At 35.9% G+C, this 17,275-nt stretch overlaps 1 protein-coding gene across 1 annotated transcript; it reads left to right on the top strand.

The window, feature by feature from the left end:
- Nucleotides 1-679: 679 nt before the first annotated feature.
- LOC132190296 (diacylglycerol kinase 7-like) lies at nucleotides 680-15,480 on the top strand. Its single transcript, XM_059605242.1, has 12 exons — nucleotides 680-1,229; nucleotides 2,785-2,907; nucleotides 3,037-3,174; nucleotides 3,262-3,347; nucleotides 4,376-4,463; nucleotides 6,574-6,649; nucleotides 7,263-7,345; nucleotides 8,291-8,361; nucleotides 9,251-9,328; nucleotides 9,571-9,658; nucleotides 10,136-10,252; nucleotides 14,836-15,480. Exons 1-12 carry the CDS (start codon nucleotides 882-884, stop codon nucleotides 14,992-14,994), a joined length of 1,455 nt encoding a protein of 484 aa, XP_059461225.1. The 5' UTR covers nucleotides 680-881; the 3' UTR covers nucleotides 14,995-15,480.
- Nucleotides 15,481-17,275: the final 1,795 nt, after the last annotated feature.

Here is a 17,275-nt window from a genome sequence, read left to right as displayed (position 1 = left end):
CCCCTTAGCGAACATGTTAAAAAGAAAAATATGGTATATATGATTAATCATTATTCAAATCCCTTATCTTCCATACTGTAAAAGGAATTCCATCTAACAGTTTAGACTGTGGCATGCCTTAATAGATCACCTTTATGGATTGTGACTTTACCTGATGTAGAGAGCACAGCTTTAAACCTCAGGAATCTATAAAGCATACACCAAAACTTTATTAGAGTAATTTGTTATGAATAAAAGAACTGTTACATAAATATTTAATATGGTTTGAGAGTAAATATAATAATAAATACTGATATGATTAAATTAAAATATAAAATATCTTAGAAAAAAAAAAACGAGGAAAAAGAAACAGAGCAAAGCCGCGTAAAATTGCCCGTTTGGGGGTGCGATTTTAGAAATTGCATTTTTGAAATCGTCACTTTTTAAAATAGCACAAACATTTGATAAAATATGTTAAAATCGCACAAAATTTTTTCACGATTTTAAAATCACAATTTCAAACATTCCAAAATTGTGATTTGGTTTAAAAACGTAGATTATTTATTTAAAAACATACTCCCAAACGGGTGCAAAACCCCAATGCAAAAGCTGGCCATTTCGTAAATAACGGAAACCCAGAAGGGCAAAAGTCAGAGTGAGCAACTCTAACCGGACTTTTCAAAAACTGTTACTTTTACTAATCCTCTCTCCGCCCAACCTTTTCCTTTAGCCTGGCCTGCCATGTTATGATTATATTATTATATATTCTCCGGCCAGCCCCACTCGGCATTCTCTACCTCTCTCTCTCAGCCACATAAACGCATTCATTCTGGCTTTTACTCAAACGGGCGCACCAAATTTGAATTTGAAAAAGTGTTTTTGCGAGTTTTGGAGAGACGGAAATGGAGTCTCCGGCGACCGGGGAAACGACGAGGATCGCGGCGAGGACGTCCATGATGGAGTCGTTTAGGGGGTGCGGGCTGGCGGGGATGCGGATTGACAAGGAGGAGCTCCGGAGGACGCTCCTGATGCCGCAGTACCTACGGCTCGCCATGCGCGACTCCATTCGACTCAAGGACCCCGCCGCCGGCGAGGCCCGGCTCATCGAACGCGACCGAGACGTCGACGGCGAAGGCAAGAACGTGGAGCCGCCCCAGTCGCCGATGGTTGTCTTCATCAACCCGCTTAGCGGTGGCCGCCACGGCCCTATGCTCAAGGAGAGGCTCCAGCAGTTGATTGCCGAAGAACAGGTCTCAATTCCTTCTTTTTCTTCTTCTTCTTCTTCTTCTCTTACCTGAGATATTTTGCATGAAATGATGGTTTAGGGTTTTGGTTGCATTAAATAGTTGTTTTCTGTTTTGGGAGTTTAGTTGGATTGTTTATGTGTTGATGAAAGCCTTATGCATTGGGGCTTGTGATGAATTGTGATGTTATCAAAGAAGGGCGGCGCTTGAGTGGTGGTTCTATGCAATGTTCGAATTTGATTAGTTTTGTGGGATTAATGAGTATGATTAAGGTTTCTTTTTTTTTTTTTTTTTGCTGAGGAAACAGAGGGTTATTTTTTTTTAATAAAGAAATAAAAAAGACACGTGAATCCAATATTTCATGTTGAATGAAAAAATAAAGAGCATAAAAATTTCATTGTTACTCATAAAGTCACCATTTTATCTTTTTATTTGTTTTTGGGTTTCTGGGTTAGATCATAACAAAACTGGGTATCCTGGATAGGGATTTAATGTTCTACACTTCATGTGAAGGTAGCATGAATAGTCTTCGTGAAACTGAAGGACTGTCATTGAAGCTTGATTAGCCTTGGAATGTGATTTATAAGTTTAAGGGCTTGTGGTTTGCTTCAAACATGTGGGCAATGTTGTATTATGGAACTTCTACAAAGACTACCTGCTTAGTTAGCAGCTTGCTCGTATGGTAGGTAACTTAGCCTTTTAATCTCCTCACACTGAAGTGACCTCTTAGCTGCTAAGTCGGGAGAATTTACATACTTCATATACATTTGGCAAAAGGTTGAAGATGATATTTCTAATTAGGTTGTTGAAACTAGTGTGTGCCCAAGACCCGTAAATCATACTTTCTAGGCCAGTGTCTATTTCAGGATGTCAGCCCTCTATGATATCTATTGATGGACAGTAAGGGTTGAGTACTTTGACTTAAAAACTTCATAGCGGATTGATTAGTTTCTCTATTGACTGATGGCTATTCCATCTGTCAAGGTGTGGCCCATATTTACTCTACAATGATATCATGATACAAGCTATTTGGTCCTCTATGAAATTTTATTCTGCATATGCCTGTAAAAGCAACATTTTTAGCTACTATGTCAGACATGATAAGTTTTTAACTTTATGACTATCTTGAGAGGATTTGGGAACAAACTTGTGAAAATTTGAATGTTGTGGAGGGCAGAGAATAGGAAATTTTTTCTTCCAGCCATGCCCACAAGGCTTCTAACTACCAGGTTATGGAATCCAACAAATTCAGGATTTCCCTCTCAAGGTTAGGAATTGTTACTTTTACCTACAATTTACAATGTTGGTGCCTATGTTAATCTCTCTCTCTATATATATGTGTGTGTGTGTGTGTCTCTATCTATGTGCTTGAAATCACCTAAACAATATGCAGCTATAGTTTATGATTCTGCAACTTAAATGTAGGTTGGAAAGAAGTTATTTGCTTTAGGATTATTTTGTTTTTGGGGTGGGGAAGGCCTTTTTAATTTATTTCTATAATATTTTTCTGTTTGCTGTTTGGAAATTTGGTCTTCTGAGCTGGAAGTACTTTGCAGTGCAGGTTTTTGACCTACAAGATGTGAAGCCTAATGAATTTGTCCGATATGGATTAAAATGCCTAGAGATGCTGGCAGATCTTGGCGACTCTTGTGCCAGAGAGACTCGTGAAAAGATGAGGGTTATGGTATGTTCCCTCATGAAACTCATTTTCGCATATTGGTCTGCAGTATGTTACTCAGCTGCGTTTCCTCCATTTGGTGAATGTGCCAAACTATATTCATGTCCAATGTAAGAGATAGAGATTCTTGAGCAGGTTGCTGGAGGTGATGGTACAGTTGGTTGGGTGCTAGGAAGTCTTGGAGAACTCAAGAAACAGGGTAGAGAGCCATTTCCTCCTGTAGGAATCCTTCCTCTTGGTACTGGGAATGACCTATCAAGAAGTTTTGGTTGGGTAAGCTTCCTTGTGTTCTGAATTTTTTTGAGTTTGCCAAGTGATGACTTGCCTGTTGAACCGTGCGCTTGAATGTTTTCATCACAGGGTGGTTCATTTCCTTTTGCATGGAAATCAGCCGTCAAAAAATCTCTCCACAAGGCTAGTACAGGTCCAATCTGCCATTTGGATAGGTGACCTTTCTCTTATTTGGTAACAGTTTGTACCATTCTCTGAATTTTAGGTTGGGAATGCCGATTACTTTTTCTAATCATTGGTAGTAATTGACAGTTGTTGAAGTTATATGCCTTAGATTACAATTCTTCAGGGGAACCTTTTGTATACTTCTTGGATAGATGAGGTTTCTCTTCTCTTTCAAACAAAATTCTTACTAGTTATTATTATTTTTTTTTTAAAAAAAATATAGTTTGAGAAGTTGAATAAGGTTAATGCCTTGAGACCTGGGGTTTAAGGATGATGGCTTTTGGCTTAGCTTTGAAGCTTATAATCCTTAATGTTTCTGCATTATTATCTGATGAATTCATTGGGCAGTGCTGCAAGGCTTTCCCACTTTAGAAGAATGCGAGGTCCCGTTAGCAAATGAGTTGAAATGTTAAAAATGTCAATATGAGTAATGAGTTTCATCCATCTGAATTTATATTTTTGCAACATTTTTAAAGGTTACATAATCAATAGAATTCAGTTGAAGGTATCATTATTTTATCGCGCAACTCAGATTAAGTACTTGTTGTAAATTTATTACATAAAAAGAATATTAAAGAAGTGAACAATTTATTCTTAATTTTCATTTTTTCTTAAAATTACTAAAAGCGAGTAAATATTAGGTGGCAGATTCTGGATTTGTTTTAATACGCAAGCAAGTTTGCTCCTGTATATGCCCTTTCTAGTTGTATGACTAGCATGTGATGAACAAATTGACAAAGGTCCATAAAATGTAATTGTAGATTTCTGGTCTATAAGTGATTGTTTAATTATTTTGGAAATTAACGATGATATCTCTTATATTTTCTAAAATATCTTCTCTGCTGTTTTATGTTTTAAATAGTTCTGTCCCTTGCCCATGCAAATACGCTTATTATGATAATCTAGTTTAGCTAGGGTTCCTTTTTTACGGTCGCCCTTGTTTTTGGTAAAACTACTGTTTTATGATGGCTTATTCATGTGACTAGCAGTTATGGAAAGTCTCTTTTTGGTGGTGCAGTTGGCATATTCGGCTGTCAATGCCAGCTGGTGAAGTTGTTGATCCACCTCACTCTCTGAAGCTTACAGAAGAGAGTGCTCTCGATGAGGTTGCTGTTCTAGTTACTTCACATTATACTATTTTCGCTGATATATACAAAATCTCATCTATATTTATTATGTTTTGCTTCTTCTGGAATATGTTTAGATTGTGATATGTTAGCTACCAACGTATATTTATTATTATTTTTTTAATTTTAATTTTCTAAATGTTCTTGATTAAATTTGAGAATCTTGCATTGAAAAATTTGTTATGGTAGATGCTCACTAGTGGTGTAGACTGTGATTCTTGATTGTGAAAATTAATTCAAAAGATGTATGATTTTTCTTGTCTTGAGTTGTTATTATGTCTATGTTACATATAAAGACAAAAATTTTGAAGAATGAAATTCTTTTGGGTGGAAAAATTGCTGAGAGTTTGTTTTGAACTCAACTTCAATGGCACTGTTGTTGTCACTCCCAGCCTGGCTTGTTTTGGGGTATTTGGCTGTGCTCAACTTAAACTAACAATTTTTTTACTTACAAAAAAAAAAAAGTTTTACAAGCATTAAGGAACTATTTTTGTAATCTTTTATGATTAAAAAATCGGCTTTGCTATTAAAGGGGAGAGATAAGATGGGAGCTGCTTTAGATACTTGATAATATCAATGATTAAACTCAAAATATGATATGAGCAATTGTGCATAGCTGATCCAGGATATTAATGATGATGGGTAAGCTGCAAAAAGCACCATTGAATTTCAACTGCTTAAGCTGCCGTGTACTAAAGTTTGTTTTATTTGAAAGCTTATTTCCAGTCTGCCTCTTATTCGCTAGCATTGTGTATGAACTGTGAAATTCGAGTTTGTAGTGAATATGTTTCCACTTATTTATGTAGCATTAATATTATTATTATTGATCTAAACAAGATTTTGAAAACATAGGACACTCACTGTATATAAGACAAAACCTCTTTAAATCTAACTTTGAAAACAACAGTTATTAGTTAGATAAACAATAAGTGTCATATCATGATTTAAGGAAAACGCTAATTCCATTTGCATTAGTTCCGAGAAGGACTAGTCACTATTGGAACTTCCTAGTGTCTTCATAATGTGGGACTTGCAACATGCCCATACAATGTCTTCACAATCCACCTCCTCAATGTGGGACTTAATCTTCACAATCTTCTTCACTCAAATACCTGATGTCTTTGTTAAGACTTTTGTTGCGATGTAGTGCCTTGCATTACATGATGTTACTAGGTTGGTTCTAATATCATTTGTCATAATCTAAAGAAAGCACTGGCTACTTTTGTGCTATATCCCAAAAGGACTAGTCGCTATTGGAGTTCTATGAAATTACTTATATGGCCATTTCCACCTGATATACACCCATTGTGACATTTAGCACATGTTCATGTAACGCCTTCGCAATAGTGATTAGTCCTTTTGAGGAATAGGGATAATGCAACCAACGCTTGCTTTCTTTTGGATGTCGCATATCAATTCCAGTTTTTGGCAACAAGTGTTATATTAGAAGGTGATCCTAGTATCTTATGCTGAAGGTTTTTCTAATGTATTTGTCCTGGGCAGTCAGATTAGCATAGATATGTTATGCAACTCCAATGCATATACCCATGCAACACCTTCACAATAGTGACAATTCATTTTGGAGTATAGCACATATGTGGTGGCACATATGTGGCAAGCGCTTTTCTTGGGTCGTGATACATTAATTCTGGTTTAGCCACAAGTGTTGCATCAAAGGGAAATTTTGATATCATATACTGAAAAAGGCTTTTCTATTGCATTTATCTTGAGCAGTCAGATTAAGTTCTTTATTTTAATATGTTGTTTTTTTTTTAAAAATTTTTTAATTTAATTCTTCTGGGTAGAATTATTGGTTAATGTTTATTTTACCATTACTTGTTTATTTTGTTTTTGGAAATGAACGAGTCAGGGCATTCTTAACATTTCTTTGGCTGTAAGTAATAGATCCTGGTCGAAAGGAATAGTCACTACATGTGCAGTTGAATAGTATATGTCTCATATGATCTTGATGGATGTGTCATATGTTTCTAATGCATCTTTATTGTTGATTGAGACTCTTCGCTTTTATATTATCTTGTTAGGCAAGATATTTGTTTTGTTAATGGTGAAAACTTTCTTGTGACTGCAGGGTTTGGAAGTTGAGAGGCAGTTGCCTGAGAAAGCGACTTGCTATGAAGGAGTCTTTTATAATTACTTTAGCATTGGTATATTTAATAGTTGAATTTAAATTGATTTATATATGCAATTTGACTTGGTGGTAGATGGTAAATTATGATATATGGCTATGTCTCAGCTTATTACGTGGTATTAAATATAAATTTTAAACGCTCACTTGTGGGGGTATGGGGGGGAATTAAAATGGTCAACCTAAATGAAGCTTTTGCATGCCTAGCTAATGTCTTACTGGTGTTCATGTGCACCTTTATGTCCATCTTGATTCCTTTTGGTTCTTCACCAAGGAACTAAACTTCGAGAAATCACCATGTTTAATTAAGAATGATTGATTTATTACATCTGCTGCAGACTTTGTTTAAAAACCATTTTGTCTATGGGAATAGATTGAATCTAAGTCTCATTGCCATTATTTTGGGTACTAAACATATTCAGTCAAAGGAGAATGGTGTTATATGCACATACACGCGTGTGAAAACAAAAAAAAATATAAACTTGCAAGAGTAAGAAGAACTTTGTTTGTAAATTGCCAAAAGTTTCTTTCTTTGTTTGTAAATCCTTGGCCTCAATGGCAGCCATTTGAGATTCTTTCCTTTTTTATTTATCTTTGTGAACATTCTTGTACTTGATCATTTTGTCATACAGGAATGGACGCCCAAGTTGCTTATGGCTTCCACCATTTACGCAATGAAAAACCTTACCTTGCACAAGGTCCAATTACAAATAAGGTCTGGTTGAATCTCTTGATTGCTTTATTCCTGAGTTGCATATTTGCTGAGGTGTTATACCATTGAAAATAGAGTTTAGAATTGCTTAAAGTCCCTTACTTGCTCTGGATCATCATTCTTTAGAGTTTGGTATTGCAGAAAGCCCCTTAATTGATCTGGTTCAACATTCTTTGCTATCTCTAGGTTGGTATATTATATCTGCTACCTGACATATGGGAATTATTTGTTGGTCTTGTCTAGAATCCTAATAAAATATGAATATCGGGGCCTGGGAAGTAGCTTATAATTTCTTACTCCTCTTCCTGAGAAAACGTGTTGCTCATGAATAATATTGGTTTTAACTTAAATCGACATTATTGGAATATTTGGATATGAAACAGTGGTTCATCCTAAGTGCTACCTGATTAATTTTGTTTTCCTTCCAGCATTCAGGAATTTGTTCCGTTGTAAAAATTTGGAGCTTGGTTGAATGAGGATAAGCTGAGTCAGATAAATGTTTTAATAAGAAAACAAATATGGGTCAACTGTTGAAATTGTAAACGTTTCGTAAGCCGCATGTTCTCAAACTTAAAGGAACTCCTCCCTCTGTAAAATTCCAAATAGAATCTCTTCAGGTGGAAGAAAGTTTCAGAGATGCACTAGAAAACAGAACAGCCATGATAATATAATAGGCTGGTTGAAGTGGTATAATTAGATATCAGTGCTTAGGTTTCTTCAATTGAAGCTTCCTTTTATGTTTTGAATATCATATACAAATTAATTCAGAGAACTGTAGACTTATTTTATTGATCATGTTGCTATCGTTGTTGTTCTGATGCAATTAGTTTTTGTTATAATTATCATAGACCAGCATTTTTGGCTTTCAGTTGCATACCAAAATCTGATTGTATTAGGTATTTAGGTCATACTAACACAAGATGGTGATTTATCCATCTGTTATTACAGCTGATCTACTCTGGTTACAGTTGCACTCAAGGTTGGTTCTTCACACCTTGCTCCAGCACTCCAAGTTTAAGGTCAGATTTCTCGCAACTGAAATTGTTTGTATTTATTCTGATTGTTTTCTTTGCTTGTTACTTTTTGTTAAAGTAAACAATCTTTTTTTCGATGAGTAAAAAGTGAACAAAAAATTTGTTGTGAGCAAGTGGGATTCCATTTTGATTTGATTGCAGTGCATAATTTGCTGACCTCATATTATTAGAAATGTAATCAAACAGAGTACATATTATTCTGTCCTGGTTGAGAAGAAATCATCCTTGACTTTGTGGATGAGCAGAACTATAATGGTCTCAACTGGTTTGCAACCTGTAACACCGGCTTACATTCCAGTATATGTTCTCAACTTGTAGCTTGAACTACTTAAAGCCAAATCACTTATTGAATGCTCAAAATTCAAGTTAGTTCTGAGAAAAATATATATGCTAACCCTGTTCCTTTTATTTCTGTTAGGAAATTACCTTGGCTGTGCCAGTCAACCAATATAGTATTGTATTATTTGTCTAAATTAGTATCAATCTCCTTATAGGAATTTTTGTGGCAGGTCAGTTTATTCTGATTATGGTGAGTTAATTTCATTTGTCACCTTATTCTGCTGTAAAAGGTTTGCATTATAAAGGCTTCATTAATCGAATATAGCTTTAGTTTTTTTTTTCCCCCCCTAAATGAGTATCAATCTCCTTTTAGGAATTTCTGCGATTGGTTAATTGTCCTGATTATGGTGAGATAATTTCTCTTGTCGCCTTATTGTGACGTAAAAGGGTTTGCATTGTAAAGTTGTTAACAATAAGATTGTGTTAATAGGACTATGTTTTTTGCCCTGACAATTACCATTTGCTATGGTGATATGTATTAACAGAAAGAAAAAAGAAAAGAAAAGAAGTATTTGAAAACCTTTTCTCCTTGTAGGGGCCTAAAGAACATTTTAAGGATGCATGTGAAAAAGGTCAATTGCTCAGAATGGGAGCAGATTCCAGTCCCCTCAAGGTAGAGTTTTAATGGTATAACTTTTGCTTGACTTGTACTCGATATTTGATAATCAGAATTTTACTTGGATGCATCAGTTTCAATTGTTGCTATCCTCTAATTGTGGTCCCTTCTCTTTCTGACTTGAAGCTATATTGTTGAATTTAGATTGATATAAGCCTTGTATCAGTGTAGGATGCCCTTGCCTTTTTGTTTGTTGTGTTACTTTATTTCTCCTAACATTGTTAGTTGTTTCCTGTCAGTGTAAGGGCAATAGTGGCTTTAAATCTTCATAACTATGGAAGTGGAAGAAATCCTTGGGGTAATTTGAAGCCGGAGTATTTGGATAAGGTATTATATAAATGTGCTTGAGATGACATACGTTGCTTATTATAATCTTCAATAATGCATACACATTTATATGTTGTATTTTTCCTGTCATAATAGTTTACTTGTGCATTTGTGTATTTTTGATTTTGCACTGATTGAAAAGATGTTTTAGCATCCATGTTTTTTGTTTTAGTAGGTTTAAGTGTTTCATGTTGGAGTTTGCATATTGAATGGATGCCAGAGAGAATATGTTGCTTATCAGATCTTCTGTTTCTCTACTGCTTGGTCTTTGTTACTCTGAATTCCAAGTATGGTCAATAGTCAGATAGGCTACTAGTGTTGGTGGAAGTATACTTGTCTGAATGTCTGTTCCAAGTGTTGGATGCTTACCTTGATTTTTTTTTGGGGGCTACTAGTGTTGGTGGAAGTTTACTTGATTGAATTTCTGTTCCAAATGTTGGATGCTTACCTTGATTTTCTTTTTGGGCTTATTCTCAGAGAGGCTTTGTTGAGGCTCATGCTGATGACGGCCTACTAGAAATATTTGGTTTAAAGCAAGGATGGCACGCATCATTTGTTATGGTTGAGCTCATCTCTGCCAAACACATTGCTCAGGTACTGCATCTAATTCAGAATTGTTTATTGTTTATGCTATTATGTCAAGTTTTGACCATCCAAATGCCAATGTACAGTCTTAAGAATCTGGCACTAGTCAGTGTGTTTGTTGTATTGTTATATTACTGTGACACAATTTTGAACAATTTGATTCATGGGATATGTACCTAGATATTTACTTTCCATACTTAGAGCAGAGCTGCTGAGATTGTATCCCTTCCCTTGTTCATGTTTCTTCTCTTTTTCCTAAATTGTCAGGGTGCTTTAGAATTTGTTAACCAAATGTCGTATTTTCTAGTAAAATGCTCTCCTTAGGTTCAAGTAATTAGATATGTGTCAATGCTCTGTGTCTTTAATCTAGCCTCACATTTCACATTTATTCTTTTCTGTCTGGTATAAAAGAGATCAAAGCTTATGTGTCTCTTTACCATCATGTTGATTTCATCCTGCAAGTTTTAAAGGTGGAGCTGTAAAATTTGGACCTGGACCTTTGATGTAAGAAACAGGTTGAGATTTAGCATATTTATATCGATGTTGGGTGCAGATTTTAGTTCTGCTGAGTGATTTTAAGACCAAGTAGTTTGGTTTCTGAATTAGTTCTCAATTTTAGATCCAGGAAATGTTAATTTGAGGATCATGAAGATCTGAATATTGCTCCCAGTATCTGCTTCTAACTTCAAATAATTAGAGTTTTGCATGATAAACCTACCATATTGTTAAAGTATTAATTAAATAAATAAATTCATCATTTCATATCAGTTTGAGTTTTTGGGATAAATGGTGATTCAACTTGGTATCAAAGCAGTAAATTCCTTGCCCCAATCCAGAAAAACACAGGAATACTGGGCTGTACGGTAGCTAACATCAGCATAGGGAAAACATTTTGGCTGCTTTGTCAAGCATGGCAGTGGCTTTTTATAGTCGTTTGTCTTTCTTCCCTAGGGCATTTCGTTGAGTGCCATTGGTGAAGTAGTGAAGACCCACTATCTGTCAAATGCAGTTAACGAGCGGTGGAGATTTGTGGATGAGACGTGAGAACTGGCTATTTTGGTTGAATCCATCGATCAAGACATTGTTTTCTTGGTTATTCGGCTAGTTCTGAGTGTTTTTTGAGGATTTGGAGTTTCTAGAGTTTCAACTAGTGGAATGTTGAGCTTTGTTAGAGCGGCGCAAGATTGGAAGGTTGATGTCTTTGCTTCTTTTTACTAGGTGTTGCACTCAGGTAGACTGAGAAGAGGACGTGAAGATCAGTTGCGGTGGGCTTTTTTGAAAAAAAGTTTGTTTAAGGTCAAATCCTACTTTTGCTCGATGGTTTCTCCTATAGGGAGTCGCTTCCCTTGGAAGAGTGTTTGGCAGACACAGCTCCTTCGAGGGCGACAACTTTTGCATTGTCGGCGGCTCTAGCCACGATCCTCACCTTGGATAATCTTTGAAGGTGGCACATCATTGTGATAGACATGTGTATTTGTAAGAGGAATGGGGAGTCGGTTGATCACCTTCTTCTCTAGTGCGATGTGGCTTCCGCCATTTGGAGTGCCTTTTCTAGTCGTTTCGGGATGTCAGGTTATGCCTAGAAGTGTTGTTGATATGCTTAACTGTTGGTGGTCCTATGGCAGCCCTAGAGTGCTGCAATGTAGAAAATGGTGCTTACGTGCCTCTTCTGGTGTGTATAGAAGGAAATGAATGATAGGTGTTTTGAGGACAAAGAGCGGATGTTGGGGGAAATTTTATCTTTGTTCTATAAAACTTTGTATTTATGGATGGCAGCGTATGTGTCTCCTCTGTTGATTAGTTTTAGTGATTTTCTTGTTTGATTTTATATACTTTCGGTGTACTTAGGGGTGCCTTGTGCTTTTTATGAGATTAGTTTATTACTTATCAAAAAAAAAAGCTGTTTTTGATAAAGCCCCACGAACTGATAATTGTGACACTTGAGTCCATCAAACTACTATTTTGTTGCATTTAAGCCACTTCGTTAGAATTTGCTGTTTGTTTGGATGGAAAAGTGGTCACATGTCACACGAGACCACTTTTCTATCGTCGTAACTATAATACACTTCAGTTTTTTAAACCAAAATAATAAAAAACTTAGAAAAAAAAAAGAAAAAAAGAAAAGGAAGGTAAAATGCGAAAGGAGGTTGAACCACCCCCACGCAAGTTTAAGGTGGGAGTGGCTCAGCCAGCCCCCATAGCTAGGGGTGGCCAGCGAGCCACCCTCAGAGTTGGCTGGGGGTGGTTCACAGCCACCCCCAACTCACTAGGGCTGGCAACAAGCCACCCCCATGGTGGCTAGGGGGTGGCTTGCGGCCCCCTCCAGCCCACGAGCCACCCTCAACCACCCCCATTTCCATTTCCTTTTCTACCCTTGATTTAAATTGTATAATACATATTTGGATGATATGGATATGCCTATTGCGCAACCAAATGGGTTAGATCTTGTACTCAACACCCTATATCTAACTTTATATCCTATCAACATCTTTTACCTTCGTATCCAAATTGTCTTCCATGTCTATTTCATAAAATTTACAAGAGGCAATTAGTGATCTAAAGTGGAGGGAAGTGGTGCCAAAAGAGATGGGAGCTAGTCAAGTTGCCTAGTGGGAAAAAGGCGGTTGTATGCAAATGGGAGTTTACGGTAAAGCATAAGGCTGATGGGTTAGCAGAAAGATGTAAGGCGCGATTGGTAGCAAAAGGCTTTACTCAAACTTATGAGATAATAGACTACTTTCTTTGGTAGCAAACTTAGATTTGCCACTTCAGCAACTTGATGTGAATAATGCATTCCTTAATGGGAATCTAGAGGAAGAAGTATACATGAAACTTTCTCTTGGTCTGCAACTCTTCTTAACTAAGGGTAAAGTGTGTGAATTGAAGAAAGCCCTATATGGACTAAAACGATCTTCAAGGGCGTGGTTTGAGAGATTATCCCGAGCTATGAAGAGATTTGGCTACAAATAAAGTCATGCGAATCATACATTGTTTTTCAAACATTTATCACAGGGAAAGGTAATTGCTTTAATTATTTATGTAAATGATATCGTGTTGACTGGAAATGAGAATGAGGAAATATAGAGATTGAAGAAATATTTGGCAAGTGAACTTAAGAAAAAACTTCAACCATTTAAAATATTTTCTAGGTGTTGAAGTAGCAAGATCAAGACATATTGTCTTCCTCTCCTAGTGGAAATATATTCTTGATTTACTCAACGAAACAAGGATGCTCGGTTGTAAGGATGTTGACAATCTCAGTAGAGCATAATAAAAAGTTAGAAGAAAGTAGTGAGAGTCCTCTAGTGGATAAAGGCAGGTTCCAACGATTAGTTGGTAGGTTAATATATTTGTTGCACACTTGTCAGGACATTGCCTATGTAGTTAGTGTAGAGAGTAAGTTTATGCATTCACCCCAGGAGCTTCATATGGAAGCTATTTACAAAATAGTTCAATATTTGAAATCTTCACCAGGGAAAGGATTGTAGTTTGCCCGACATGATTACATGAATTTAGAAGCTTATACAAATGCAGATTGGGCTGGATTAGTTACAGATAGAAGATTTACTTTAGGATATTGTACTCTTGTGGGAGGAAATCTAGTTACCTGGCGTACTAAGATACAATCAGTGGTTGCTAGATCTAGTGGAGAAGCTGAATTCCAAGCCATAGCCCATGAGTTGTGTGAGATATTATGGTTTAAGATTCTATTGAAAGAATTTTGATATGATTATAAGGACTTGTGAGATTATACTGCGACAACAAGGCTGTGGTTAATATTTCTCATAATCCAGTTCAATATGATTGAGCTAAACATATTGAAATTGATAGATATTTTATGAAGGAAATGTCGCTTGTGGGGTTGATTTGTACACCTTATGTGAAGATAGGGGAGGAACTTGTGAATATATTGACGAAAGGAGTGTTCAGTAATGTTTATCATTCAGCCTTGAGCAAACTGGGCAATTTTCGTGTCAGCTTGAGGGGGAGTGTTGAAGATATGTGGTTGATTCGATTCTGATATGATTTCCTTGATTTGATTTTCGTATATTTCTCATTCATTGCATTCTCCTTATGATTTGTATTTTCCACATTAGACTGTATAGCTCCTCTTTATAAACTCATGTAATTGTATTAGTATGATCATAAATCGAATGGGGAACAAAAGTAGGGGAAGAAACGATCTTAGTTTCCTCTCAACTTAATTGTATTAGTATGATCATAAATCGAATGGGGAACAAAAGTAGGGGAAGAAACGATCTTAGTTTCCTCTCAACTTCTTGAAGGAGTTCCTGGCTCCTGCCCTATTTTAGAAGCTTGGAGAGCTCATTGTATGATTTAATGGTGTTTTCCATATACTGGGAAGTCGAGGTTAGGGGACTTGATTTTCTGGCTTTATGGTTCTCATCCTCTACTTGTTGGTTTGAAGCAGTCATTATATATATGAATCTTTTCCCTGGTAAGGTAATTCGTAATTGCTCATTTGAAATTAGAGCTTTCAAAGTGCTAAATGTTTGCCGTTCTAATGATTCTTGAAGCCTTTTACTTAAATATTAGTGCTAATTAATTAAGTTTTATCTGATATCTTCCAGGCTGCAGCTATTCGATTGGAAATTAGAGGTGGAGAGTGGACAGATGCATATCTGCAGATGGATGGGGAACCATGGAAACAGCCACTGAGCAAGGACTATTCAACGTTTGTGGAAATTAAAAAGGTTCCTTTTCAATCAATTATGGTTACTGGAGAGTGATATCAGCGTCTAGGATTTATGTAAAGCAGGTGTATTACCTGATTACTTGTAAAGTACAATTATGTGCATCAGTTACGATGTATTTGTTGTATCAAATCCATTGTTAGTCAAAATCTCATATATAGGTGTTTTTTTTTTTTTTTTGTGAGGAGAGTAGCTTACTATTTAGAAGGGGAGTGGCTGGCTACCAGGTTTATTGGTGCTTCAATGAATAATTCAGGATCGGCAAATAAGTGTTGAGGGGATTGTTCTCTTGTATAATAATTATTTAGAACATGGTGATTAGTTTACGGCGTTCACTACCTGAATGTGCTTTGTTGTTTTTTACTCACATCTTTGAGTTGCAATGACTCTTTTGATGGATTAGATTGTGGCTCAATGTGTCTTGGTTCCTGAGCCTTTAGTATTTTCTTCTTTTAGGGGTGGAGCATGTTGTTAGGGATGATGCCCTAAAGCTCATTTCATTTATATAATATTTTTGGTTTATTAGTAAAATTGTTTGCTTATGAGATTTATTAGAATGTTGGGCATATCTTTATGCATGTGTGTGACATTTGTGCGTATGTAGTCCTTAAGTTATATTGTAAATGGTTTGGGTGTGTTAATGAGATTGTCACACAAAAAATATAACCCATATTAATACATTGCGACTTATAAATCTTAGATCATAGCCAAGAATGAAATTGAGCATTCCTTTTATAAAGAATATGATGTATCACTTAGATCATAGTCAAGAATGAAATTGAGCATTCCTTTTATAAAAAATATGATGTGTCAATCATGATGACCTATCATGGAAGTATGAGATTTTTTATTGATATGTTGGTGTGGTTACTATGCACTGAATTGGATTATGTGAGCTGTTACTTTATAAACTATTGTCAATTGAATAATTGGAACATATGACTGCTTATAGCACTAACTCTCAATTCTGAGAGGAATGTGGATTCAAATGTGAAGTTTTAAGATTATATGAAATATCAGACTGATGTAAATTTAGTGAGAATAATAAATTTTAAATCTAGGGCCTAAGTATTAGATGAGCTTGCAGACAAGCATCTTGGTGGTCCTCATATAACACATCGTTTGTACGCTCTTCAGACGTCATTACAGATGAGTTTCTCGGGAATTTTTTCACCACTATGCCTTGATCAAATTGATCCCAAAATAATTTGCATCCATAATTATTTTGTCATTGAATTAGTCAATTCAAAAACTTAATAGAAAGTAAGGGAGCTTTTTTAATAAGCGTACGATTTAAAAGGCTAAACTGCAATTTTAACGGGAAATTGCGATTTTACTAAACGCTTAACTACGTTTTAAAAATAGCATTTTCAAATTGAAATTTTTAAAATCGTAAACCCAAATGGACCCTAAGATAGTGGTTGCTACTTGTTATACACACTAAGTTCAAAATCTCGCTCATCAATATGTAATGCCGTCTTATCATAGAACTAGTATCTCAAACTCATGCAGTAAGACTACCATAGTGTATAAATTAGATCAAAAGGGAAAAAGTCGTTAGTGTTGTGGAGAAAATAAATAACTAATAGTGAACCTTTCTATTGGTACCTTGGAAATATATAAAAATAGGAATGTATTCTTGACGCAGCCCATAAGAAAAACAATGTAGCACTATAGCACACAAAACCCCGTAAGTTTCATCTAACAAACACAGAAAAATAGAATAGAAACAAGCCGCTTTGAGAAGAAAAGAAGAAAAAGATGGGCTGAGTTGCACAACCAAAAAAAGAAAATTTTCAGGAGTCTCACCACGCAAGAAAAATCTAATTTGCAAATTTCTCTTTATTCATTATTCTTAACACTTACAGCTAACAAGTGTAATATTTTAGAAGAAGGGATTCTCTTATTTCACAATATGTCTTTTGCTTAGAAAGAGTATAGCATATAGACTTGAGAAGAGGGAGGACATCCCATGAATTAAGGCTCAAATCATGCATAGTCAGCCTTTTTGACTTCTGAGATTCACTACACAATAAATCAAGGCCCTCAAGCTAAAACGGCTTGAAGTATGTAATACGTTTTAGCTTGAAATTCAAAATATAAATGCATACTTTTATAAATAAAAAGATGAACAAGAAAATGCGTTAAAAGCTTCAGTTTCAATGGAAAATTTGCCAAAATCAGCAATTGACAGTTGAATCTTGCCGTAAACCACTATGGGTGGTTGGATGTCGTTGCAACACACCAAGGGGCAGTTGAATCTCACCAAGGAGAAATCGGATCTCGCAGCAAATTATCAAGGGACGGTCGGATCTCG

This window comes from Corylus avellana, chromosome ca8 (assembly GCF_901000735.1).
Source record: "Corylus avellana chromosome ca8, CavTom2PMs-1.0".
In the NCBI taxonomy this organism is placed as follows: Eukaryota; Viridiplantae; Streptophyta; class Magnoliopsida; order Fagales; family Betulaceae; genus Corylus; species Corylus avellana.
The sequence above is the reverse complement of the archived record's forward strand: the minus strand, read 5'-3'. Positions and strand labels throughout refer to the sequence as shown.

Bases quoted from the DNA above. Each gene is read 5' to 3' on its own strand.
- LOC132190296 (XM_059605242.1), top strand. From the start codon at position 882: ATGGAGTCTCCGGCGACCGGGGAAACGACGAGGATCGCGGCGAGGACG. The intron at 9,329-9,570 runs GTAGAGTTTTAA...GTTTCCTGTCAG, and splicing joins CAGATTCCAGTCCCCTCAAG to TGTAAGGGCAATAGTGGCTT. The intron at 10,253-14,835 runs GTACTGCATCTA...GATATCTTCCAG, and splicing joins CTGCCAAACACATTGCTCAG to GCTGCAGCTATTCGATTGGA.